Genomic DNA, 27,768 nt, shown 5'->3' with positions numbered 1-27,768 from the left:
TGTGCTTTTCCTTTTAAACGTCCATTATAAAAAGCGCCTGTTGCCAATCCTGAATGTTTGTATATGCTGTTCTAAAAATTCTATTCTATTATTATCCTAATTCTATTAACACTTTTTTTTTCAAGCTAACTCTTTAAGTACTTTGCATTTGTCCTGCACCTGCCAGAAGGTGGGATGTGCACACAATTACTTTAATAAATTACCTGCTTAACATCACATTTTTAATGTCACTAATTTTATCTTTTGGTCTCAGGTAATACCATGTGGCAATTATTTACAGGCTAAATCATAAATATCAAGAAATACTTTTTACATGATCAGGTTTTTAGGAGGAGGTGAGGGGACCCAATCCAGTTTAAGGCCCCGAAATGGCTGAGGCTAACCATTATATTATATTCATGGAGCAGGTAGGCCTATACGCAAACACAGGCAATCAGCCCCATAGTAACCCAGAGAGACAAACACACTCACGTTAATTAGAAAAAGGTGTGCTTTTATTTTGAAGGCTCCAGTGTTTCTGTGTATCTGTGGCAGCTTCTCAGTCTGCGAGCTTCCACCGCTGGAGAACTACAATTTCAGTTTTCAGCCAGAAAGCGGCAACACCCGCCCTGCGAATTTAGTGCACGATGTGTTCAACAGATTAAACGTGTATTTAGCTTGTTATTAGCTGGATTAGATTATAATGTGGTCTTTTATCATTTAGGCTAGGCTACACACATAGACTGTTAATATTTACAGTCTGGCTACACATGAACCATCAATTCAGGATATACGAAAAGTATGACTTCATTTTCTGGCCACCGGAAACTTGGCAAGTGGGTGCCGTAAAGAAACCTTTCCACACCAAGAACTTCACTTTTGATCTTGATTGATTGAAAGAAAAGCGCCTCCCACTACTTTGCAAGGCTCTGCAAAATAATAGTATGCGAAAAGATGATTAAATGAATAGCATAGAATAATTATAGCAAAATAAATGCATCACAAGCAGATGTGTTATAATGATAATGCTGCTCCCCAGGGAGGTAAGAGCAGATAATAGCATGTTTATCTTTCCTCCCAGTGGCATATACAGTAGCTATTATTTGTTGTTTCCTCCCCTGACTGCGTCATGAAACTAGAAACCACATATATTTCCTTAAAAGGAAAGCCCCTACACCCCCTCCCCTCCTTCAAGAGGGATGAGGACTGTCACAGCAAGAAAATAAATGCATTCGGTAACTAGGGGTAAGAAACTAGGGATATATCAGTTCACACTACACACAGATTGAGACTGAGGTTAGAAGAAACTTTCCCTGGTGAGATTTAAATAATAAAATCAATAAAATCAAGGATTTGGAAATCAAGGATTTCCAAGTCTGAAAACAGGATGGAGAAATATTAACACTGCTGTGCTTTTATGGTAATCTTACAGTCCCTCTTTATTGCATTTGTGTGTTCATCCTGATTCACTTTATCCTGTTAAATACCTGTATAACCTGTATGCTTCAAGCGCTTTAGGAACATATATCCACATAACATAAATCCTCTTGCTGAAACAAAGTTGTGCCTGTGATTTAGAGCTCAGGCAATATATCTATATTATATTGATATCGTGATATGATACTAGATATCGTCTTAGATTTTTTGGATATCGTAATATGGCATAAGTGGTGTCTTTTCCTGGTTTTAAAGGCTGCATTACAGTAAAGTTATGTCATTTCTTACCAGACTGTTGTAACTGTTCTATTATTTGCCTTTACCCACTTAGTCATTATATCCACATTACTGATGATTATTTATCAAAGATGTCATTGTGTAAATATTTTGTGAAAGCAACAATAATCAACACTACAATATCGTTGCGGTATCGATATCGAGGTATTTGGTCAAAAATATCCTGATATTTGATTTTCTCCATATCGCCTTGCCCTACTGTGATTTGTTTAAAAAAAAAAAAAAAAAAAACATCTGGCTGCTGATGCTTATAATGAACTGTAGCTGCTAAATTTCATCTCAAAATGCATTATAATGAAAGTAATTGGAAACATTATCATCCATGTTAACTTTATTTCAGTTTAAAGTTGGAAATAACCACAAATCAAACATAAACCGTCTCTGACATAAGTTGTTCTACAGTGAACTCGTAAACATTCTGTATGCTCATTTATTCTTATACGGATCCAATTTCATAGCTAACGCTAATCTCTCATAACTTCTGCGTCATAAATATAAAAGCCTTCGATTAAAATACATTCACTTATGCTGAAGGAATCACAGAAAAAAAGCTGCCACTGGAATGAAAAAGTAAACAGGCCAGTTATCCTCATTGTTAGTAGGACTTGAGCAAAAATGTAGTCATGTAATGTAAGAGTGGGTGGATGTGTGCTTTACTGGGAGGGGGGCTTCTGTGCAGAATTATCTTTTCTTTTTTTTCCCCACCTCCACAGGGAGGTCAGAGGTCATGGTCAGACACTAAGCAGCACCCATGGGTCTGCTAGGGAGTCTTGCCCAAGGACACTTTAGCATGGAGGATGTGCTTGCTGTCATGTGTCAGCTGTGCAGATGAAGTTGCAACAAATCTTTCAGTTTTCTGTTCAGCTTTTTTTTTTTTTTTTTTTTTTTTTTTTTTTTTTTTTTTTTTTTAAACATCAGCGCAACAACTGACAAAACCATAAAGTATTCCCAAAATAGATATAGAAAACTAGTAAAATCATAAATTGGCATTAAATAATAACAACCACAACAAACAGTAACAACAAATAACACAGTAACCGGAACAAAATCATAAATCAACGATCACTGCCGGATATGAGGAATCAAAACTCAAGGAATTTAAATTATGACTGCTCCCGATTTCAGAATGCGAGGCATTAGTGAACAACTGCAAAACCAGTAAGAAAAAAAATATAAATATGCTTTTATGATAAGGTAAGTCGTGTTGGTCAGGTGAACCTGAGAATGTAGACGTGCACTTGTTTGAACTTGAAGTGAGATTATGATTAGACGTACAGGAAAGGCTTCAACAGACCACACCGAAGCTCTAGCATTATTTTAGCCCATTAACTAAGTCACACATACACACTGCTGATTCAAAAGCATGGGGCATTAATGTGTTCTTCATGTCTTTTTTCTACCTTCTAGTAAATAATAAAGGTTTACTCTTAATGTTTTAAGAAAGTTTCATGTCAATTTTCATACTGCAATGAATGGGGGGATAATGGCTGCCTCTAAGGTAGTAAAAACACATAAAACAAAAATGTTAACACTTAAGCATGCCCTTAAAGGGGCTGTACTTAATATTCAGAAAAAGAGTGGTCTGGGATTGCTTCCAAACGGCTTTGACTTCTTGATGCTTTGTCACCTCGGCGTCTAATACCGACGCACAAGACACTCGCACACGCTCACACGCATGCCGGAGCGCCTATCAAAGCACACCGTGTACACTATACAATGATTTTCATAGTGCTAATGATTCCTTATAATGCCTTTTGAGCTCCACTTTGAAGGAAGTGTAACCTTCATGTCCAGTAAATATTGTTATAAATACATGTGTCAATAGTAAGACTAAGGAAGACAGAAGTGTGTCACAGTTAACTTTCATTGCTGAGAGACTAATGTAACTATTGCACTGCAAATTCAAATCAATATTCATGTCAAAAGGATTTGGTGTTATCTCTACCACACACTTCCCTTATTCTTTTCTGATACATACCTTGGTCCCTTCTATGGTCAATTTTAGAAATGCCCTAGTTAACGTCCCACTTATGCCACTATTTCGAATGTACAGCATCACTGCTTAGTACAGGTTTTCACAGAAAAAAAGGCCCAGTAACATCTTTGCACTGTGCTCCTATTGTTTTGGTGGGTTGGTTGATCATCAAAACTATTTGACCCCAGACCAGCTGTGAAGATAGGAGCTCCAGCCTGAGCCCCGGGACCCGGAGCCCTCCTCCTGACCTGCACAAAAGAAATCAAACAACATCTGGTTAGACATTATGGAGACACTACTGACAGTAAAATAATGAGTAACAGATCATTTTTAGGGAATTTGGGTCTGTGTGCACTCAGACGCTGTGTGCGTGCGCGCATCTACAAAACTGGTTCACCTAGAACATACTGTACCTTGTGCAATGGCAGCCAGTTTGCTTTTCTCCTCTGGACTGAGCTGCAGCATTGTGTGAATGACGGGCAGAAGCGCCTGCCTCTCGCTGCCAGATTGCAGGAAGATGAACTGCAGCAGGACGTTCTTCAGGTACTCCAGGTTGGCCACACTCTTCTCCCTCTCCTGGTTTCGTTCTAGTCGGCGCACTTCACTCTTCAGCAACTAGCAGGCAGAACATATCAGCAACTTTAAAATAATAAAACCCTTAAGCTTTGGCAAAGTCCCTGCATTTAACAGGGTTAGCTTCCCAAAATTGGCATACCAACCTACACACTAAATCTCACTAGTATGGATATATTATTTGGTCAATAGGTTAGCAACAGAAGTCTTACCAGGTAGAAGCAAGCATACAATAATAGTAATACTACTACTACTACTACTACTACTACTACTACTACTACTACTACTACTACTAATAATAATACTACTAATAAGAAGAAGAAGAAGAAGAGGAAGAAGAAGAAGAAGAAGAAGAAGAAGAAGAAGAAATACAATTCAGAACAAAAAGAAATAGTCTGACTTCAAACCGCTTCAAAACTATTTTCGGACATACCAATACCTGATTGAATACGGCACAACTGGTATCATGCTCAAAGCATTAAATAGCAAGCTCGGTTTTCTTAGTAGAAAGTCAGTGTCAACTTATTATTTATTAGGTAATACTCTGTAAGTGATGAAAATATAGAGCCAATGCACAAATTCGTTTTGTTGGTTTTACAAATTAAATTCACTGGCGGAATAGAATTTTGGTCAGTGCTACTTTCCGTAATCTAACACCCTACATCACACATAACAAGTATGGCGGCGTCCCCTTGAGCTGCAGCTGTCCGGTGTGTTATAAAAACTGTCTATGGTTATAATACATTCATGGTTGGGAGAAAATAACGATTTCTGAACATTTCGTATCCTAGTTCTCTGGTCTAACAGGTTCGGGAGGATCAAAGCCATTTTTTATCGCCGTGGAAAATGGGTTTACAGCGATTGCTATGCGGGACGCTGGAGTGTTACTCCAAACAGTTTCGACTCGTTGACGTTCGGCAAGAAGTCAGGGTCTTTCAAAAAGCGCCGATGTCCGTACAGACTTCACCGAGCACGTCCGACATTGTTAACCGGGTTGCGTGTGTAGCAGGTCTGTGTAGCAGGATTTTCGTCCAAACAAGCCGCCGCGGTGCCGCTAATAACGGACCGCTGTCTGCCCGCCGCGGCCTTTGCACCTCCGCCCAGCCCTCCAGGGACGTCGTCCTGTTCGAGCACGACAGAACCCGCTTCTTTCGGCTCCTCTCGGTGTTCTGCGGCGGCCAGTTCCTCTTCTGGACATACCTGGGCCACTTCGCTTACACTGGGCTCCGAGACACAGGTGGCGCTACAAAGAAAGGGAAAGCCGAAGCGTCCTCCGCCGCCGCCACCACCACCACCACCACCGGGCTGGCTGGGATGTGGAGTTTTGAGCTGAACCTGGGGTCAAACACCTGGAGGTACGGCTTTACGCTGGGATGCCTCGCAATAGGAGCGGGGATTGTCGGGCTCGGGCTCTTGTTCTGCAGGCGCTCCGTCAGCCAGGTGGTGTTACACCAAGGTGGGAGGATGGTGACTGTTTCCACGCAATCACCTTTGGGACCAGGCCGAGGCCGGAGAATAACTGTCCCACTGTCCCAGGTAGCCTGTCACGCTCACAGACACGAGTCCCCCTCATTCATCCCCCTCAGGGTCAAAGGACACAAGTTTTATTTTCTTCTGGACAAAGAGGGGACCGTGAACAACGCTAGGCTGTTTGACATCACTGTTGGGGCTTACCGGCCACTGTAAGTTCTTATGGTTATTATTACATTGTTGCCAAAACTGTGTTGGACACCAAACCCCAATGGAACTGGTCCACAGAAAGTGATTTGACGTGGCTGCCGAACAAATATCTCAATTTCTGTTTGATTCTCTCACTTCAGTTAAATAAAATGTGAGATCAAATATGGACTCATTTGGAATAATTTATGCCTAGTATCAAACATGGCATGCCCGTATTGTTGACACTGTCTGAATGAAATACTTTTAGAGAGGGGCTTCAAAATATATTTGTGAGATGCATTTAAAATAATTTCATATTTAAAAACACTTACAGTAGATTTAGTTATTTGAAATGTAATTATTTAAGTAACAGAAAACCGTTGCCACAGTTAAAAATGCTCTGAAATTAAACTGATTAATGTCTTTTAAGTTTTCTGAATGTCTGTACTTGTGTGCATATACATACTGTGATCTGCTCCATGAGAACAACATTGGTGGCCTCCGTTTCATGCAGGAGGCTGTTCATATGTTCCATACTGCGCGTGGCTGTGCTCAACTTTTGACTTAGCTCTTCTTTGGTAGGCTCCACTGTCCACACAAATGGCTCTAGAGACCGAACCAGAGACACGCAAAAGTTAAAGATCACGTTTTTAGAAAGTCATGAGCACAAAGATGGCAACAGGATATAGTGACCAACTTTTGTCTTTGATTGCCATGTTTAGGTCAGAGATTGAATATGCAACTTGTGAGACAGATTAAGTACTGTACACATTGCTGCTTTTATAAACTGAATAAATGTTACAAGGTGCACCTCCTGTTTGGAACACACCTTGTTTGGGGTCTGGGGATGTGAGAAGCTGCTCCAGAGATGGCAGAGGCGTAAGAGCAGGAGAAGGGCTCTCTGTCTCAGTGGTCTCCATGCCCTCACCCTCCTCCCTGGCCATGGACTGGAGGTCGCTAAGGGCCATTAGTCCAAGCCCTGCCTGGTTCTGATCCGCGTTTCTGCGCTGAGGGTCTGACGCCATGGGCTTGCGGCCGGACTGGACCGCCACTGAACCTGAAAGAGTGTAAAAGTTGGTAGAACATTGATATTCATCTTTAACAGATGAATAAGGTTAAATGACAGAAAACTAGATAGAAAACTATTTTTGTTACTTTAAACACAAAATGTGTTCATATTTTGCTGTCAAATGTTTCCCGATCTGAAAGGTACAATACCTAAATGAATAAGGGCTTCAAATACATGAAGAAATAATTTAAGTAGAAAGTAGTATTAACATGTTTTGGATGTCTATTTTGTCAAAGAGCACCTCTGTGCTGAAGCAGTATGATCAATCCCTCACTACACTAAACAGAATCCCTACTTATTTTAACACCAAGTTGTGAGTCAGTGTCGTACTTCATTGTGACATGAGGGGGCACCAGACCCACTGGAGTTAACCAGTTCATCAGTTGGCATTCACAATGAAAGAAGGGCAAGAGGGAAGGGTCAGGTGCTTGAGAGAGTGGGTGGACAAAAGAGAAGATAATGATTAATGGACCTGAAACTGAACCAAAAGACCCAAAACTAAACCAATCCCCTTGTGTTCCCACCTTCACCCTGCTACTCTACCTCAACACACTAACAAAAAAACCCACATCTTTAGCTCATAATGCTGCGTGTGCATAATGTTGGTACTTCTTATCCTTCTCCTGACTCTTGACACAACATTCCTTGTTATAGAGAGCTTTAGGATGTGCACAGACCTTATCAATCAAATCGGTTACAGGTTCAACACAAAGGAGGATTCGAGATAAATCAAGCTGTTGTGTTAAAAAAGAAGAAGCTATGAGCAGGGGAAAGGGACATCAATTCATAGTATAATTAGTTTCCTGGACCACATAAATACTGAGCACAGTCTCTGCAGAGCCCCAACAGTCAGCAACAAAGAGAACAGCAGAGAATGATGCTGCCTCCACTGGTTTCTAACTTGTAAAAGACTGTTTCTGGAACTAGTATTTGTAATTTGTGTTAATGTACTGATGGTTTGTTTAGATTAAAGAGTAAATGGGACAAAACATGACCATGAACATAAATCAATTTGAGTGTTTGTTACAGTTGATTCATAAAAAAATAGGCCAGTAAAAATGTGTCCAGGGGACCAGCAGTTTTGTGACCCACCTGCCAAATAGGGCCAGTAAAACACACAGATGTTGAACTCTTCTCCATTTTAACGGCCATTAAATCCAAATACAGTGGTTAAAAGGCTCTAATATGACTTCCAGTAAAGGGTAATATTGGCCCCATGTATCGAGCTAATCCTGGCGTGCATGTGTGAGCCTCTAATGACGAGTCTCTCCAGATGCCACAGTGAGCCGTGTGCCACACTGAAAGGCGGGAACAGAGCTGAGGAGCCTGGCCAACACCTGGCCATGCTGGAGTGACAGAGAAGTCATTACTATGTGTGTATTTGCTGAGTGACTCCAGAGGGCAGCTGTGTGGGAGGTGATGAATGAGTTCTCCAGTGATGCTCTACTGATAAACACACCAGCATGCCCCTTCCTCTGTTGTCTCTCCCATCATTCCTCTCATAAAAAAAAAAAAAAAAAGCAGAGTGAACAAGATAGAAAACGTCAACACTCTAAACACTTGATGCTTTGATGGATCTCTTTGTATGATACCAACCATGCACCCGTTGAGCTAATCGCTGTGTATCTTAGCAGCAGTCACTTTTTGGATCAATCTTTCTGATTAGTAATATAATAGATATTATATGTTACATCACTTGTTTCCACTGGCTACTTCGTGAACAGAATCAGGTATTTACTGCCAGATTCATTTAAATGGATAGTTTTTCATTTGCTTCCATGCTTAGGCTGGCTACACACTGGCTGCGTGGCGTGAGCGTGTCAGCTGCGTGGCGTGTCCGTTCATATTTCGGCTCCCATGTTAACAGGTTAGAGCTTACACACTGCCTGCACGACACGCACGTCTCACAGACGAAAACGCACGCCTGCTAGAAATAGAACCGACGCCTATTTTTCATGCGACACGCCAAGTGTGTCATTTTGACACAAATGCATATTAATAAATGACATGTTGATGTCTGAAAGTCTCTAGGTTTTGATAAAAATGCAGATATAAATGTAATAAAAAAAAAAAAATTTGATTTTCTAATATTGCACCTGTTAATACAGAACGAAATATTCTTTAGCCTATTTTGCCGTCAATACTGCCGACGTTGTCTTTGCTGTAATCAAATCAGTATATATTTATGTTTAACATGTTATTTCATTTTATCAATGGGAAACATGCATGTGTCCAGACAAGGCTAGCAGCAGCAGCGCTGCGTCAGACACAGAAAAATCCATGCAGCTGACACGCTACAGAAACGCCCCGCTCACGCCACGCAGCCAGTGTGTAGCCGGCCTTACTGTTCTGGCTCTGAAGGTAGAAGAGTTGCTCCTCGACGCGGGTCAGCTGGCCCTGCAGGGTCTCCACAGTGGCCCGGTGGTCGTCCTGCAGCTTCCTCAGCTGCTCCCTGTAGGTCTGGCGCTGGCTCTCAACCTGTGAAGACAGGTCGGCCTGAGCCTGGGACAGATCGGACTTCAGAGCCCTATTCTCCGACTGCACCGACAGCAGCCTGGAGGGGGAGACAGAGTGAGAGGTAATTAAAGGAATCATGTAGAGACTTCTGCTGTCATAAGGTATCTAGGGAGTGTGAGGGAACATGCAGTATATCATTATGGTAATATGATCAATTCTAGACAAGAAAGGGCAAACAACAACTGGAAGGAAAGAAAGAAAAGAAAAACCTTCGAGCCAAGCCAGCTCACCTCTCACGGAGCTCGGCCTCCTTGCTCACGGTTTCCTGGAGGATTTTGTTGTGTCTCTCCAGCAGAGTGTCGTGTTCAGTCTGGAGCTGCTGCAGCTCGCCTGTGCAGCTCTGGAGACTCTGCTGGCTCTCTGCCAGCCTGGACCTCAGCTGTTTTACCTGAGAGGACAACTGCTCCCTGCCAGACACACCACATATTCATTATATTCATATCATTCTCAAGGTGTTGACTGACACATACTATTAATTAGTGTTCACTTTAATATGGTCCATTGAGCAGCTGCCTTTTAACCTGTGATTTAAATTACATTAACATTGAAATTCTTACTCATGTGATACGCCCTGTATTTTGCCCACCCTCTGTATATATATATATATATCTGAATATTCTCCTAAAGACCCAGCTGTGTTATCAAACCTGATCCCAGCATTGAAATTGAAAAGGATTTGTGCTTGTGTTACACAATATGCAATAGTATAAAGTAATTATTTGTTTGTAGCTATTTAGTCAACCTGCATTTAAGTATTTTCCTGGGTGTGTATCTGTCTGCTTGTTTTGACTTTTTTTTTCTTCCAGTGACAGGATGCAATTCACCATTACCTCTGGCAGAGGTTGCCTCTGCGTCTTCCTTAGTCACGCATGTTTGTCACACAGGAGTTTTCCTTACCTCTCTAATTTGGCAGAGTCTCCGTCACTCTGGGAAGTGGTTTTGCTCTTCTGCTGTTTGAGCACATTGTGGACTCGCACCTTGTAACCCTCAAACTCGCCAGCTGTTGCCATGAGCTCAGCCTGGAATCAGCACAAAGATTAAGCAGAGACATACCGTAAATAACCCAACACACATTTTGTACTACAGCTTTACTTCACTTTTGATGGTCATGGTCTCATAGTTTACTCAGACTTAGACCTAAGGACATATTTTCTGTGACTGGTCGAGAAAACAACTGCAAAGACATCATTTGAATGTGTCCAACTGGTGAAAGACATGTAGCCATTTTAATTTTTTTCACCAATTATGTTTCAAATGTTTTCCATTTCTCCTATTTTCTCAAATTGTTCTCTTTCAATCCACTGCTGCACTCAAACTCACTGTACTCTCACAATTTATCTGTATCTAGGCAACTGCTTCAGATAAATAAATAAAAATGACTGTCTTTTATGCTTGTGTTTCAGCTTGTGCAAATGCATATATCATTAAAACTGCTTGTGTCAGGTCTCTATTAAGATTGAAGACCCAGCTGAGAGTCCTTTACTCTTTTAAATGGAGTAAAAGTAATACTCCTGCACCAACGTTCTTGCTAATAACAGATGGTTTAAGGCCATCTAGCAGGGCTGTAGTCTACATTCACTCTAATCAAAAATCCATACAAATATCTGACAGTTATGTTGAGTCGCTATCAAAACTTTCGGGGACAAAACATTATAAACACCTTGCGGTGAAACAATACAGTTCAACAGCACCACAAACTATGGCCTCCAAAATTACCATAAAAAGGTAAACACCTCTCAAGGAAGTTGTGGACATAATAACGGACTGTTTAAGTCATCAAACAAACATCAACCAACAAGAAAACAAATTTGCTGGTTTCAGCCTCTCAAAAAAAAGAGAACTTCTGGGTTTGCTCTCTTTTACTGTTGAATGGCTTTTGCATGTGTTCAAAGTTGTCACCTTGGGCACTTGGAATTTTTCCACAATTTCTTGACATTGTAAAGATTAAATGATTCAATAAAAATAATTGAGAGCTTAATAATGAAAATAGTCCCAAGTTGCAGCCCTATATAACCCAGCTCTCTGAGCATGAGCTGGTGCAATCTTCAATTAAATGTATTAAAAGGTGCTCTAAGCCAGTGGTTCCCAACCTTTTTTCCTTGGCGCCCCCCCTACTTATGTCTAAGAAAAGCTGAGTCCCCCCCCCGAAAACCGAAGTTGAGGTAATTCTCGAGATAGAGCCTTACTTTCTTTTTTGATACAGAGGAGTCAGCACTTTTACGTTTCTCCCACATGTTTCATTCATAAAACAATGATGGCGTGGCGGCAGGAAAAACGAGGATGATAGCAGATAGCAGCTGGTTAGTGCGTGGAAATGAGGGCGAGGGGACGGGATGAGGAGGAGGGAGGGGCGAGCTAGCCTCGATTTTGTTTGACAATACTTCGAACATCAACAAGAAGTGACATCACCCAACATTGCTTAGACACCTTTAAAGTTGGAAGTGTCTCTTATAGTTGCAGCATCTTAAATACTACTGCTGATGTGCTCTTTACCCTTACCCCAATCTGGTGGAGCTGCTCGTGATCAGTGAGTGTATACCGTTGTACTCTACAGGTGTGTGTGTAGAGGAGCGTCAGTGTGTGTGTGTGTGTGTGTGTGTGTGTGTGTGTGTGTGTACCCTAGCAATGTCTCTCTCCTGCTGCAGGCTGTTGATGCGTTGCTGCAGGGAGCTGCTGGTTCTCTGTTGCTGTTCCAACGCAGACCTCAGCTGCTCCTGCAGACGATGGCGCTCGGCCGCCAGCTCGCACACCTCAATCTCAACGCACAAACGCATACACACTTTAATATGTGACTTGTGTATTGAAATGTTGATTTATAAAATTATATATTTTATCAAAAGGGATAGCCGAGAGACGTTTTTCTGTTACCTTGGAGCTTTCTAGCTGCTGTTGGTGAGCCTCCAGCTCTCCTTTCAGAGAGGCCTGCAGCAGCATGAGGGAGCTTTCCTGCGTGTATACACATGCACACACAAACTTTAAATGCATACAGCCGTATAAGCGACCGCGGCTACACACAAATGATTTACTGTTGCTAACATCTTCAAGGCCTCCCCCACCATCATGCCCACGCATGGTTGCGTAACACTATTAACATTCATCAGGCAGCAATGTTACACACACAAACAGACCTGCATCTTGGCATCGGCCAAGTCCTTCTTGGTGTTCACCAGCAGCTGTTTCATCTTTGAGATCTTCTCCTCCCCCTGGTCCAGCTGAGACTTCAAAGTCTCTGGAAACACAAATTCACATGCACAGGCCATGCGAACACACAAACAGACGAATAAAAATGGTTTAGGTAAGATACATACTGTACTGACATTTTTTTTCTTTCAGTATTTTCCTTTATTACAAAGCTTGACAGTGTAGAGCAACAGGAAACCTGACGACAGAAAAATTACACGCAGCAGAGGGCTCTGCAGTTACACAGTAGACAATCATTAGGGTTAGTTTTTTTGTGATTGTTGTGGGCAAAAATCTTGATTATGCGGCACTGCGATGAAATATGCAGGATATTTATGCAATTTTATGCGCCGAAATTGCGGGAACTTGCAAAAACTGCGGTTTGATGAAAAAATGCGGCCCCCGCATAAATATGCAGACTGAATTATGCGATTGCATAATCACATTTTTCTGGAGGGACTGGTTATACATCTATCTTTTAGCTAGACCCGTTTATCCTTAAGGGTCCTACAATATCCCAACTGACATTGTAGAAGTAGTAATCTATGCGTTAAAAAGTTAGTGTAAATGCGAACGTCTCATACACACCGATTTCCTGTTTGAGTGTGTCCTCCTTCTGGGTCAGTGCATTTATCTGGGCCTTTAACTCCTCAGCACACTCATCTCTATCTGCGAGTTTGACGTTGAGTTCTTTCACCAGGCGTTCGTAGTCGGCCATCTCCATGTCCATTAAGGAGCTCTGCTGCGCCTCCTGGAGGCAGAGCCAACATACCCCATCAGTACAGGGAACAAAGCTAAAACCTCATCACACTGTCAGTCAGGTCATTTACAGTACAGGCCAAAAGTTTGATCTCTCAATGAGCTTCATGAGGTAGTCACCTGAAATGGTTTTCAATTCACAGTTGTGCTTTGTCAGGGTTAATTAGTGGAATTTTTTCCCTTATTAATAAAAAAGCAAAGGGTGACTACTTTGAGGAATCTAAAATATAAGACATGTTTTCAGTTATTTCACACTTTGTTAAGTACATAATTCCATATGTGTTCATTCATAGTTTTGATGCCTTCAGTGAGAATCTACAATGTAAATAGACATGAAAATGAAAAGAGATATTTGTATGGATATATATTTGTTTATGTATCATTTAACTTTCTGGGACCTTTGCCAAAAAAAAATAAAATGTATCATTATTTGCTTTTTTTTTTTTCATACTCTGAAAAATCTCTATCGGTATCAACCTCAAAAATACTGTGTTTGTTGGGCTGTACTAACAATGTGGACACATGACATGAAGTCAGACCTCCTGGCAGCTTCCACTAATGGAAAAGAAACAGCAGATCCTGTAGGCTAGAATTGCTCTCTTTCTCTCTGAGAGGTTGTGCTGTAGCTGCAGGCTGGCCATCACCAGTCCAGTTGCTTGACTGGACGGGCCCTAAGAGACACTAGTGTCTGAGAAGCTGTGTGTGTGTGTGCGTGCGTGTGTGCGTGTGTGTGTGTGTGTACCTTGCGTAGCTGCTCCAGCTCCTGGGCAGTCTGCTGAGACTGTTGCTTCTGTTTGCGGAGCTGGGCTGTCAGCTCTTCTACCTCCTTCATGGCAGATGACAAGCCCTGGAGCAGCAATTTCATATTATTATAGGCTGGCATGACCTCTGATTAGTACACAACAGTAGTACAGAGTATCCATCTCTTCTTATTTCTACCTTGATCTTCTGTTCTTTCATAGCTCTCTCAGCCAGCAGGTCTCTGTCCAGACCGGCTGACTGTCTTTGCAGCTCCTGGTTTTGGGCTTCCAGCTGCCTAACTGTGCTCCTCATGGTCTCCATACTGGCCAGCAGGCCCTCTTTCTCACTGCTCAGTGTATCATTCTGTAAAAACAATGTATATGTCAGGTCCTACACTTACATCTACAAGATGACAACTTGTTAAGAAGGCTTTTACCAGTAGAGAAAATGTGATTTAATGATAATTTGTGAAATTAAACAAAGTGTGACACATACAGAGTTTAGCTGTCTACCACTGAAAAACATTTTCACACTGTGAGACTGCTGTTTTTCTTATTTCAGATTCAAGGTGTTTCACATGAAAATGCACATGTACTGTGGGCAAATGCGCCAAACCTGCATGAACACACGTGACACATTTGAAAGTCATTCATGCAAATCTGACAGCGGCAGGCTCTGAGGGCTTTCTCTGCAAGGAACACTGAACCAGCACCAGCAACAGCTACTTCCCATCATCTGTCAGCCAAACACTGAAACTATGATTGGTAAACAGAGATGTCCAGACATACTCTTAGATCCCGGATTAGCTTTCAGTCTGCCTGCCCCAATTCCCCCTGAGACCCATAAGCGCACACAAGAATAAACCTGTGTCTCAGAAAATGGTGTTGCACTAGCACACAGCAGATGGAAGCTATACTCCGCTCCATTTACCTGCCTGTTGTTCTCTCATTGGAAAGAGACAGTTATGAGCTTGGGGAGAGGAGTATATATAAACAAAATTTCTCCCTAGCTCACCCAGTCAAATTTGATGGGCTATTTGTCGTTGCCGGGCTGTCAAGCATAGCTGGGTAAAGTGTCGCTGGCTAAAATGGCTCACTGTAAATCAGAAGGAAACTAAGTTATGGGAGAAGTATTGGAGAGATGTATCGTTGGACAAAATGGCACTGCTTAGATTTACTGGAGGGTGAGAGCAGTTTGTGCGTTTGTTAGTGGTAATGTGTGGCTGTGTGTGTGTGTGTGTGTGTGTGTGTGTGTGAGTGATAGAGTGTGTATTTGTGTTACCTGTGTGACAGCACTGCTGAGTCGTTTGGTCAGCTCAACAATCTGTCTCTCTGCCTCCTCCACCTTCTCTCTCTCTTTATCCAGTTGCTCTGTCTGCCTGTCGTAATCTATCTGCAGGTTCTACGCACACACACACAACACACACACACACACACACACACACACACACACACACACACAACACACACATTACTGGAAGCTGGTTGAACAGCTCAGTAAAAGGTAAACACTATGCATCTCAGATATCGGCTGCATTTTCATTCGAGTATGGGACAAAACTCTCATTAGACACAACAGAGTGGTTTCGTCTCTAATGGAGACACAGTCATAAAGCACAGTACAGTCTGGGGGCTGCTTACGGACACCTCTGGGAGTGACATCAGGCAAAAAGGTCTGTTTCAAAGCGAGCATGCTTCCACTTGCAAATTAGCAACATATTAGGAACGCATACAATTAATCAAATGTTTAATGATCATAACCCTCGGTTTCATTTTGGGTCAAGTCATTTTGGGGTTCTCTTTGAAAGAAAATCTCATCATCTAAATGTTCCATCAGATGCAGTGACATTTGGATACCAATGCTTGTGTCATTTTCCATCAGTCATGGAGGCAAAAAAGAACAAGGCTGTTTAAATATTGCCTTGTGTTGTCCAACACTAAGAAATATTGTTTACATTACATATTTATTCATGCTCTATTATGGAATCTAGCATTTGATTTGCAATTGAAATAATTACCGACAGTAAAGTATGCATCTCTACACCACATTATGCTAAATAACAAGGCTTTTAACTCCATCTTTGGTGGGCTGATACACAGCTTACTGCAAAATAGTGCAGTGACTGTTTGACATAAAAGTTGTTAATGAATGACACGTATTTATGATTACATCTCGGTTACCACAGAGCTGCCATTTGAAGCCAGTCGGATAAACTGAAATAACGCATGGCTATCTTTCTGAAAACAAGGCTGTTTTCCATTGTTCCTGAATAGTTACCGTTTTGCAGATCAAATGTCTTCACCTGGCAGCAGCTGTTGGCATCAATGTCTTTATGGAAATACATTTTAGTCATTGATACAATAACAGAATTTAAGCAGGATATTCTGGCAGTTCTTTTGTCCCGCCTACCTTGTAGCCTTCAGCACCATGGATGATATCTTTCATAGAGCTGCTTACTTTCTCCCTCTCTGCTTTCAGTAATTCTACTTTTTCCTTGAGGGATGCAACCTGGAAGAAAATCAAATAAATTGTGGGTTCAGCCATGTACAATTAGTAATCTGAGCACAGAGCGAAAACATGTATAATTTATCTACCATCTATACAATTATTTATCTAGTGTCCTAAAAACTTGATAAAAAAAGCAGAGCTTTTGATATTGGAATTTCATTTTAAATTTACAACGGATTCTTTTAGGTTACATGGTTGAATAATTAGCAGGAAACACTGTAACATGTAAAGTCCTGTGTATTTACTTTGTGTTTAAATGCCACGTTCATGTTGTTAAATAAAAGACAGCAAACTAAAGTGTCTCACTCCCGCTCCCTCAGATCCTCTACCTCCATACACCTGTCTGTCCCCTCCGCCCGTCTCACCACCATGGGGAGCAGAGCATTCAGCCGCTCTGCTCCCAGTCTCTGGAATTCATTACCACCCCAACTCAGAAACATTGAATTCATTCCTCCATTTCAAATTGCAAATCAAAACACATCTGTTTGAAACGGCCTATTCCATTTGATGTCAATTGCTCTGCCTCTTTCTGTTGCATTATTTTTTTTATTTTTTTGCTGCTTTAATGTCTTTTATAACCCTGTACGGTGTCCTTGAGTGCCGAGAAAGGCGCCTTTAAATAAAATGTATTATTATTATTATTATTATTATTATCATTATTATTATTATTATTTTTATTAATAAAATGTACAGTTTAGAAATGTCATGCTTCACTCTACCTCTTTCTTGCTGATTTCCAGCTCCTTCTTTGCTTTGATGGCAACTGATTTGATTTTGTTCATCTTCTGATCCTTTTCTTTGTGTTCCTTCTCCAGGAGAGCTGAGGGGAGCAGCAGAGTAACATTCTGAATTTATAATCTATAATTTATTACCTGCTCCAAAGAACAGGCAAACTAAATTGCTTCTTGAAGGACCATACATTTAGTAAAATGACACCTGCATACCTATTTTCGATGTGATCTCAACGGCTGCATTTTCCTCAGAGGAAGCAGACTGGGCAGCAGACTCCTGAGGGAGAAAAGCAGGAAAGAGCAGAAAAGTGTTAAAAGAGGAAAACACTCAAATTACATGTCAATCATCATTGGTTTTTGGTTTGAAGCCAACATCAAATATTTTTGCAAATATTTATTTATATTTTCATAATTTCTGAAACATTCCCCAAAAATGTACATGTATTTTTTTTTGTATTCACACACACAATAGGTTGAGTGGATAAGCCCAACCGTCCTCCAAGTGACAGAAAATAACAACTTCAGTATTTCTAGAGCTAAAGAAATATGCATTTATCTATCAGTTCAGCTACAGATTATTTTGTTTAGTATGCAAGATGTAAAAGATAATGCCAAATGTGGCCGGTTAGCTCAGTTGGTAGAGCAGGCACACATATATAGAGGTTTATTCCTCAATGTAGAAGGTCCAGGGTTTGAGTCCGACCTGGGACGGCTTTCCTGCATGTCTTCCCCTTCTCTCTCCCCTTTCATGTCTGAGCTGTCCTATCATTAAAGGCGGAAATGCCCATACATTTTTTTTTAAATAATGCCAAATGCCTGTCTAGAAGATGAAAGAAAACAAGGCAAGCTTCACCTTAATCAAGCTGTGAACTCCATATGTTAGGTATTTTACTGGCTAAATGACTTAAAGCCACTTTGTGCAAGTTTGGGAATTTTCTGATTTAGGCTATTTCCAGTGGTGCTATCAGAAAAGGCACCATTACAGACAGCAAAGCATCTAATCGATTAATGTGGCTTCATGATCATGTCTGATTAGGCAGTTAAAAGCTAAATATGGTCAATTCATTTCTTAGAATATTTATCAGAATGTCACCAGTGATTATAATAAGGAGCATAACAAATTCCCTTTTTTTTTAATATTATTTTTTGGGCTTTTCCGCCTTTAATTTGACAGGACAGCTAGGTGAGAAAGGGGAGAGAAAGGGGAGAGAAAGGGGGAAGACATGCAGGAAATAATCACAGGTCGGATTCGAACCCTGGACATCTGCGTCGAGGCATAAACCTCTCAGTATATGTGCGCCTGCTCTACCCACTGAGCCAACCCAGCCACCAAATTCCCATTTCTGTGGACTAACAAGTGAGGACAACTATTCTGAGAGGAAGCGGACACATCAGGCGCTCCACTCACCTGGAGAGCAGCAGTCTCACTCCTCAACTGAGATATGAGTAAATCCTTCTCTGCCAGCTGGTCTTTAAGCTCTCTTCTCTCTTTCTCCATATTCGTCTCCATTTCCCCTTCCTCCTTTTCCTCTTGAGTCATGAGAGCAATGTGAGCCTGCAGTCTCTGGTTCTCCTCGTGAATCTTCTCATTGACTGACTTCATGTCTTCCAGGTCTTTCTGCAGCCCTTCGGTATCCTTCACCACCTCCTCCAGGTTGTTTCTCAACATGCTCCTCTCCTGTTCCAGGTCTTCGATACGAGCCTGGAGCTCTTTTTCCACCTCCTCTAATCCTATTACCCCTTGGGCCTCCTCCAGACTACTCCTCAACAGCCCCCTCTCCTTTTCGAGCTCATCGACGCGTGCCCGGAGCTCCTCGACTTCCTCAGTGGAGTTTTGGAGTACTTCAGACTGACTTCCCTCCAGAGCTGTGATGGTGACGCGGGCCTGCTCTGCCTCCTCGGTCAGTGAATTCAACTTCGCCTCTAGGTGATTCTTTTCAGACGTCTCCTGTTCTAGCTGAGCCTCCAGGGCTGCCAGCTTGGAGCCCAAAAGCTCCCTAGTTTCCTGGGCTTTGGAAAGCCCAGAAGATGCCTCTTCCAATTTCTGGCGGAGGTCAGCCTTTTCCGAAGAGAGGTCTTTGATGGTCAGCTCTAAAGCGGAAACCGTCTCCTGCCTTCTTTCCAACTCCTCTTTCAGGCTCTCCTCCATCTTCTCCCCCTCCTCTTTCAGATGTTGCACTTCATCCTCCCACTCTTTTTTCAGGCTTTCCAACTTCTTCTCTTTCTCCGCTCTACACTGAAGTGCCTCTTTCTCTTTCTCCTCAAGCAGCCTCTCGGTTTCTTTTGCTCCCTCATTGTTCAGCTTTTGCATTTCCTCTTCTCTGCGCCGAAGCTGGGACTGTTTTTCGTCTCGCTCTTTAGTCAGCGTGTTGACCATCTCCTCCAGGTCCTGAGTCACGTTTTCCTTCATCTGCAGTTGGGAGAGGATCTCCTCATTCTGCCTGGTCAGTTCCTCTACAGATTGCTTTAGCTCACGGGCCAAAGTTGTTTGTTCCTCTACAGACGACTGGAGTTTCTGGTTATCGCATGCAGAACCTTCAAGCTTTGGCTTCAGGTCTTGTAGGTTCTTCATCAGAGTGTTTTTCTCCTCTGTAACCTCCCTCACCCTCACCAACAGGTTATCCCTCTCCTGGCTAAGTTCGTCCATCTTTTCTTGGAGTTCCCGTAAAGTATTGCCCCCCTGCTCCTTCATGGCTTTGTACTGAAGAACAAAATCTTTCATCTTCTCACCCAGTTCTGTCTCCACACCTTGCAGTAGGTCTCTCATGCGTTGACACTCAGCCTCTGCAGAGTCTCTCTCTTTGGTCAATGACTCACACTGGGCCCTCAGCTCCTCTGGACTTAGGGAGTTTTGGTCCCCTGGACAGATTGCTGACTCTTTGGATTCACATCCATCTGTATGTGCTTTACTCTGTTGCTGAAACTCTCCTTGGAATTCTTGTTGGTCAGGGTCCAGCGTTATGGCTGGGTCACTGGGAGCACTTTCCCGGTTCATCTGTAATTCATTGATTTTGAACTCCATCTCTTCCCTCTCCATCTGAAACTCCTCCTTGGCCCTCTCCAGCTCTGCCTCGAGCTCACTCTTCACATTCCTGAGCAGGGTGAGCTCATCCCGCAACATGGTGCTCTGGGCTTGAAGTTCTTCCATGGCTGCTCTCAGTCTTCCGATCTCTGTCTCCTCTTCATAACCTTGGCTGGAGTCACCCTCAGTGCAGGCAGACAGCTCCAGCATTTTGGCGATCCCTGAACTGCGAGCAGGTTCCTCATCTTCTTCCTGCACATCCTGCAGGTAGCTGTCTGGAAAAATAAGGTAATGTTAATATACAATTTATAGTTTTCACAATCCATTAAAAAAAATATTGAACTCTATGAATCTACTGTATAATAAAACCCTTAATTAGTTGCCCAAAATCTGTTTGGCCCACAAAAAGGCTCTCTTCTATTGAACTGGGTTACCCTCATGTTTACAAGAAAAAAGAAAGTTAGTGAATACACTGCATCATTGTATGGATAGTTGAAATCACCTAAAGGAAACCGTGACAGATCAAGCTCCTATTCTGACCTCTTTGTATGAATGTTGTACTGTTTTACCTTTGAGAGCGAGCTGCTCGGTCAGCTCCTCGTGGAGCAACAGGAGACGCTCCCTCTCCATCTCACAGTCCTCCTCCAGAGCCCTCATTTCCTCCTCGTGCTGCAGACTCTTCTGAGCCAGCTCCTCCTTAAGGTTCTCCACCTCCTGCTGGGACTCCGTCAACTCCCTTTGGTGGCTCTCCTGCAGCTCAGCGATCTCCTGGGATTTTCGCTCTTGAATTGCTTCCAGTTCAGCTCGAAGGGTTTGCAGCTGAGCTTCGAAGCAAGGGCGGACCTCTTCAGTGGTCTCTTTTGCACTGGCTTGTTCCCTCTCTCTTTCACTCTCCCTCTTCCGGTCACTTTCTTCCCGCTCTTTCAGTAATCTCTGGAAATAAGCCACTTCTTCTTGGTGTTTGTTGTTGGATTCCTCAATGCTGCTCTCTAAAGTCTTGATCTGCCTTTGGTGATCTTCTATTACACGGTCGAGCTCTCCTTGCAGTACCGCCAGATCATCCTGCACAAAATAACAGTTATGTGTGTTTTATGACAATCTGGTTTCCACATAAGCATACAAGCATCAATGAATGGACTTTAAAATTTACAGAAATACACTGAAATGTCAAAGAGTGTTCAGAGAAACCGTGTAGAATTCAATAAAACTGGCAAATTAACCAGTGTTACACAACGTACAGTATTTGTGTTGTATTTTACCTTGGCTTGCTGCTTGGTCTTCTCTAGAGCTTTACGAGATAGTGAAAGACTTTGTTGCGTTTCGGCCTTCTCCAGTAGCAAGGCATCCATCCTCTCGGTCAGCTCCTAACACACACACACACACACACACACACACACACACACACACACACACACACACACACACACACACACACACACAATTTACAAAATGCAGCATAAAAATGACGCACAGCATGTTAACTAGAGGAATACTTATAGCAGACACATGATGAAATGCTGCCGTACAAACAAACCTGTATCAGAGTGGAGTCATCTGAACTGTTGCAACTGTTTTTGGATTGCTTTTTGAGGGATTCAACTTCTTTTTCCAAATCTAAAAGAAGAAATAACGTCACATAATTGTACACTATTACTCAACAGAGCCATACACAAGCTTCTATAGCATTTATAGCTACCTGCACATCTGCCCTTCATCTTCTGCATGCCAGCAATCTGCTTCTTGGCAAACTTGATGAGGTCATCTTTGGAAAGTGTGTCCAGCTGAGATTAATATATAAAGAAAAGAAACAAACATGAAACTATACCAACATATTTAACAATTAATCAGGTTTATACAAATCTAGACCCATAATACAGATTTCACACGTAGATGTGCAGTACCTTTGACTTGGCTGCACCTGCTGGTGATGGAGCCACACAATCTGCTCCTGTACCACCAGGGTCCTGTTTCAGTGAAAGGAAAAAAAAGAAAAGAAATGACAAACCTAACTAGATAACTAGATAAAAACTTTATTGTCTTAGGTGCAGATTGCAACAATGACATTTAAAAGCTTTGCAGGTATGCTAGATTTTTCCTTTCTTCTTTTTGACTGCGTGTCCGATAAAAGACCAGTCTCACAGTCAGCACAGTATTTCCTTTGCAAAATCTGAAATCTTAATGTTGTCGTTGTCGATAAAGCATGTTTTAAAAGCTTGTATGTGTTATTTGGAGCACCTTTTCAATTCGGCATAGATGGACCACATTTCGGCTTTAAGAAAGGTTTGTCTTTCCCTGTGTCAACATTTAAACAAATACACTGGATGGCGGAGGCGAGCGCTGTCACCAATTCGGAGAGCTGACTTTTTTTGAAAGAACAATATAGTGTTATGCTCCAGAGTATTGTCATGTTCTATCAAGTAATATATGTCGATATTCAGTGCATTTCAATACCAAGGTTTGGACTGAAGTTCGTTGAGTAAACAAGACATAAGGGGTAACTTAACCGGTTAGTGTTTTACAGCCATTTTTTCAAAGTCCCAAACGCCGCTATTACAAACAGCAGAACATTATGCTATTAGCTAATTTAAGATGCTATAACTTTACATGTATTAACGTTACTTAGCTAAAAGCTAATTCCTCGTCACTGAACATTTACCTCCATCTCAGTCGAAGTTTATCGCTAGCTACTTCTAGGTCGTCTGTCAAGCCAAGAGAGATAACCGGTAAGTCGTCCCGGTTAGAGTTAAATACGATATCTGAAATAATTTCTTGGAGATTTAATACCAAATCATCCCCTCTGTTATGGTTTGGAGTTGACAAGCTAAAGCAACGACTTGCTTCCGCCAACGTCAGCCACGTGACGTCAGCAGAATTTACGTCACACATCCAACAGGATCAGCATCCGTTTTGTGTCCCGTTTTCTTTGACGGTCTTTTGCAGAAGATTGTACCCTTATGAATTGTGCACAGCCAATCTGAATTTAATGTACATTTTTTTAGCTGCCAGATACAAATATATAATCTTTTTTTTTTTTTTACATGTGGAAATAAAAAATACTATTAATCACATTTAACTGACGACAACAAACAAACAAACAATAGTCTTAAACCACTTTTGCATTTGCATTTTATACCTGGCTACCTACAGTGTTACCTGGAGGCAGAAATGTCATTAACCACATGGTGTATGACCTGATATGTGAGGGCCTCCAGCATGTGTTATAACTGAGTGATGAAAAGGTCAAATTAAGACCTTTAACCTGTTTTGAGAGAACTGGTTTGAAAGCCATTATGTCTTGGCATCCAAACGAGATTAAAATATAGAAGATTGAGTACAGAAGAGTGAGGGATGAATAAATACTGTGGCCCATATCCTCAGGGAATAAAAACTGGGGCCATACATTAAATATGTTCTTACAATTTAGTAGATGAGTAATATTCCATTGCATTCTGACATTTTGGACCCATTAGGACTTGAAATGAGTGCACATCACTGGAAGCAGAAGTAGCACTATGTTTATTTAAAATAAAAAGACCTTGTAAGTTAGGAGAAGCATATCCCAATAGTTTTTATTTACCTACAGTATGCTAGCAATGAACATATTGTGTAGTACACATTAGTGCTGTGAAAAGGATTTATGGTTTTTGCACAATATGTTGTACCACAAATGAATTAAAAAAGAAATTACACAAAAAATGACAACTATGTATAAAATAACCTCACAATCCACACTTTTGTGTAACCCTAACCCTTTTTTTTTCAAAATTTGATCAATATAATATAATATATTATAAACTGTTGCAACACATGTGGATGGTAATGGCATGTTCAAACACTTTATGTACAACCTAAATATAAGATCTCAGTAATATAACATAACATTTTGATTAAACATTTCTCTGCTAACCTTTGCACACCCCAGTTGACAATCATGTTAAATGGTATGAACTTAGACTAAACACAAAATAGAGCTTAAACTAATAAAAAATAGCATCTTTTTACTGTGAATTTGTGCAGTGGAGTTGTCACAATAAGATCTAGACTCCTCACTGACATCAAACATATGCCTTGATGACAATTAAACCTGTCTTCATGACCAGTACTGAAAAATCCCCAGCGAATTAACAGAACACACAGATTTTGATTAGTGAGACAGAAGCGATGTCGAGACGGCAAACACATTTAAAAGACAGTTTGACAAGGTGGCTGCAGACAGAACATACTGTAGTTGAGAACCTTTGTAAAACTAGCTGCTCTGATCATTTTTTACTGTGCATGCAAGGCCATATGGGCCATAACATCATAAACCCAAAGCTGTCTGATGCTATACCATGATGTTGTTTTGGGACTGCTATTGGGAGGTGGGGGTTCTGCCCTCATGCTGACATCAGGCCTGTCACAAACTCAGTGGATGGCCTAGCTGTGCTTCTGTATTCCCATCACGTGAGGTCCAGTTGTATCTGTTGAATATGGAGAGTGTCTTTGTTTTGACACAAGTGATAGAAGCACTGACAGAGGCAGCTTAGCGAGGTGCCTCTCATCCTGACAAGGCTGGGGTGCTCTGGGCAGAGGGGCAGGGGCTCTGCCGACTCCCTGTCTCATCTGGAAGAGACCCATCTCTCCCTTCCACCCCGCCTGGGTCAAACACACCCATCCATCACAGCCCCTCCCTTGTTTTCTCCCAGGGCATCGAGCAATATTTTGCAGCCATTTTTCTCCCCCCACTCGTGGCCGTCAGTCAGGGACGGCTTTGCAGTAATATAACTGACACTGGCTGGCGTTCAGGGAGTAATGAATAGCCTAGCTGGGTCTATCAGGAAGAGCGACAGACACCCATACATACTTCTCTCTTTCTCTCTCTTTATTTCTATCTCTCTCTCTCCCTTTGTCCTGCTAGTTTTGTCTCAACAATCACCACATTTCAAACTAACATGTAGAGTGAGATACATTCTCCTCTTTACTGCCTGTCTCTCCTCATTTCTTGAGTGCCCCCTCAACTGTATACATGCAAACGTGTTTTGTACATTTGACTTTGCAAATGTAAATGTTGCACAAATGTTGTGGTAAATAAAAACGACAGTCAATGATCATCATGAACTGCTAATATAAAAGCAATTATTTGTTTAAAAAAAACTTCATTTGAAAGAATATATCTGTTTCACGTCAAATTTCACTTGCAAAGATTTATGTCAGTCTACAAAGATGCGTACACTGGGTCTATGCAGAGTCACTCCCTGTTGCACTGCTGAGTGATATGTCTTTTTTCATGGCTGAGAAGATATATATAGCTGTGGAGCCAGTTCCAAAACTGTAAATGTGTTATGGTGACAAACCTTTCCTGTAAAAAAAAAAAAAAGGCTTGTAGAATAGTAACAAAAGCTGAATGCAAATATGTCATATTGTTTACATAGGCTTTAGGTGTTAAAATGGTATATGGGGTGTAAAAAAACGGAATAAACAGCTCCACAGCTAAGAGAGCAGAGGAAAATTATGCCAGCCCCAGCAGTTGAGGCTACATTTCCCCAGTTGTGAACAGCAGCTAGAATACTGTCATTGTGATAAATACAAGAGCAAAGCATAAAAACAAGCCGTTGTGGTTTTATGGGAATTATGTGCCAAACTATTTCTTGGCTGGACGCAGTGATTTTGTCATACTTACTATAGTCTATATCCTTGACATTCCACTTCCGGGATTGCTCCGTTACCGGCAGAAAATCCGCCGGATTTCACTCATTTAGGCCGGATATCCGTTGCCTTGGGCTTCCTTTGTGTTGGCATTTTAAACTCCGGTCAATTTATGAGGACTATGGTTAACCTTTTATCTAATCCCTGCAAGGTAAATCCAGACAGCCAGCGAGACTATCTGTCCAATCTGAGTTTTCTGTTGCATGACTAAAACAACTTTTAAACGCACACATGTTCCACTAAAACAAGTTCTTTCCAAGCCTATTTTGCAGAGGCACTGCAGCTTTTCTCCGGTGTGTAGCACCGCCCAAGACGATTGTGATTGGTTTAAAGATATGCCAATAAACCAGAGCATGTTTCCCTCCGAACCCTGAATGCTATGTGGAGTAGCCAGACCCTCTTCCAAGGCGCTTTGGAGGAGAGTCTGGCAAAGCAAGAGCATACTTACTATGGCCGGCCAAAAAAGCTAGCTGTTAGCCTCAGCCATCCCTTGTGATTAATCAGTGTAGTTGTAAAAACACTGAAGTGAATGGTACAATAAAGTAGTCGTCCTCTCCAGTCCTATTCCCCCTTTCCTCCTCCATTCGCTCCTCCACTCTAATGCACTCAACCCCAATCAGTGAAAGGTGACTTTGGGGGTGGCGGGGTGGAGGGGTTATGTCACTGACCCCCTACAGTGTGATTGAAGCCTCTCAATGGGGCCCCTTTAGAGGCCAAGAAAGATAGAGTCGTAGATTACGCCTTCATCCCAACATTGGTATTTACATTTGTTTGATGAATCTTTCAGATAAGATTGTTACCTTTATTCAGCATTTATACTGGTCCACCTCTTATTTTGTTCATTGCGTAGTGCATTTGTTTTCTTCCTGACATTTTACCTCTGCAGACTGGCTGAACCATTAATAGCTTTGACATTTTAATGTATTAATGAGGAAATTGAACCTCTCATATTGTTCTTTTCACTACAGAGCCTGAGAGAGTGGGGTTTTCTAATAAATAACTAAGTTTATACTCCTAAAAGATGACAAAATCTTTCATTATGTTCTGAGCTGCTGTTAATAGTGTTGGCGCTTTACATAACAGGTTAATAGTTAATAATATGGTATAGGCTAATGTTTACCTTGTTCACTATCTTAGTTTAGAGTGTTAGCATGCTTATGTTAATTAGCACTAAACACAAAGTAGAGACTGATGGGAATATAATTAGTTTTGAAGGTTACCTATTTGTATATGTGTAGGGGGATATACAGTACTTTACCTTGATTTTGTGTTTGTGTGTATACATGCGCAGCAGTGGAGGCCCCATCCTGATTGTAGTCTATTATTGATGATGTCAGAGTCACATCCTGTCAGCTTGGCCTCTGATCTGATGAATCCAAACTGCATAGTTGATCTTTGATCTCAGCGATGATCTGTCTCTCAGTTTGTTCCGACTTTTTGAGGCAGAAGCTGCCCCGGTCCACCACCAAGTAAGAGACAACAGAACAATGTCAGTAGTCTTTCAACAGTTGTTTCTTATTAGCATTTATTAGTCATAATGTTGATGGCAAACCATGCTGGGTCTCTTTTTTTTTTTTTTTTTTGTAGAGTAAATGTATGCCCTTGTTTCAATCTGCCACTTTGAGTAGAATAATTG

At 41.6% G+C, this 27,768-nt stretch overlaps 2 protein-coding genes across 2 annotated transcripts; one reads left to right on the top strand and one right to left on the bottom strand.

The window, feature by feature from the left end:
• Positions 1-2,944: 2,944 nt before the first annotated feature.
• gcc2 (GRIP and coiled-coil domain containing 2) lies at positions 2,945-23,319 on the bottom strand. The gene is made up of 24 exons (XM_028590760.1): positions 23,104-23,319; positions 22,349-22,411; positions 22,144-22,228; positions 21,982-22,061; positions 21,707-21,811; positions 21,017-21,509; positions 18,834-20,722; positions 17,639-17,702; positions 17,414-17,514; positions 16,596-16,694; positions 15,468-15,587; positions 14,385-14,549; positions 14,188-14,292; positions 13,275-13,437; positions 12,635-12,735; positions 12,375-12,452; positions 12,125-12,262; positions 10,404-10,525; positions 9,737-9,913; positions 9,335-9,543; positions 6,750-6,977; positions 6,387-6,526; positions 4,102-4,303; positions 2,945-3,936 (listed from the first exon to the last, which is right to left on the bottom strand). Exons 1-24 carry the CDS (start codon positions 23,107-23,109, stop codon positions 3,863-3,865), a joined length of 5,007 nt encoding a protein of 1,668 aa, XP_028446561.1. The 5' UTR covers positions 23,110-23,319; the 3' UTR covers positions 2,945-3,862.
• On the top strand, positions 4,887-6,730 carry tmem223 (transmembrane protein 223). The gene has a single exon (XM_028590761.1). The coding sequence runs from the start codon at positions 5,108-5,110 to the stop codon at positions 5,945-5,947; it is 840 nt and encodes a 279-aa protein (XP_028446562.1). The 5' UTR covers positions 4,887-5,107; the 3' UTR covers positions 5,948-6,730.
• Positions 23,320-27,768: the final 4,449 nt, after the last annotated feature.

This window comes from Perca flavescens, chromosome 11 (genome assembly GCF_004354835.1).
Source record: "Perca flavescens isolate YP-PL-M2 chromosome 11, PFLA_1.0, whole genome shotgun sequence".
Taxonomy (NCBI): Eukaryota; Metazoa; Chordata; class Actinopteri; order Perciformes; family Percidae; genus Perca; species Perca flavescens.
Note: the sequence above shows the minus strand (reverse complement) of the source record. Positions and strands in the feature narration are given on the sequence as shown.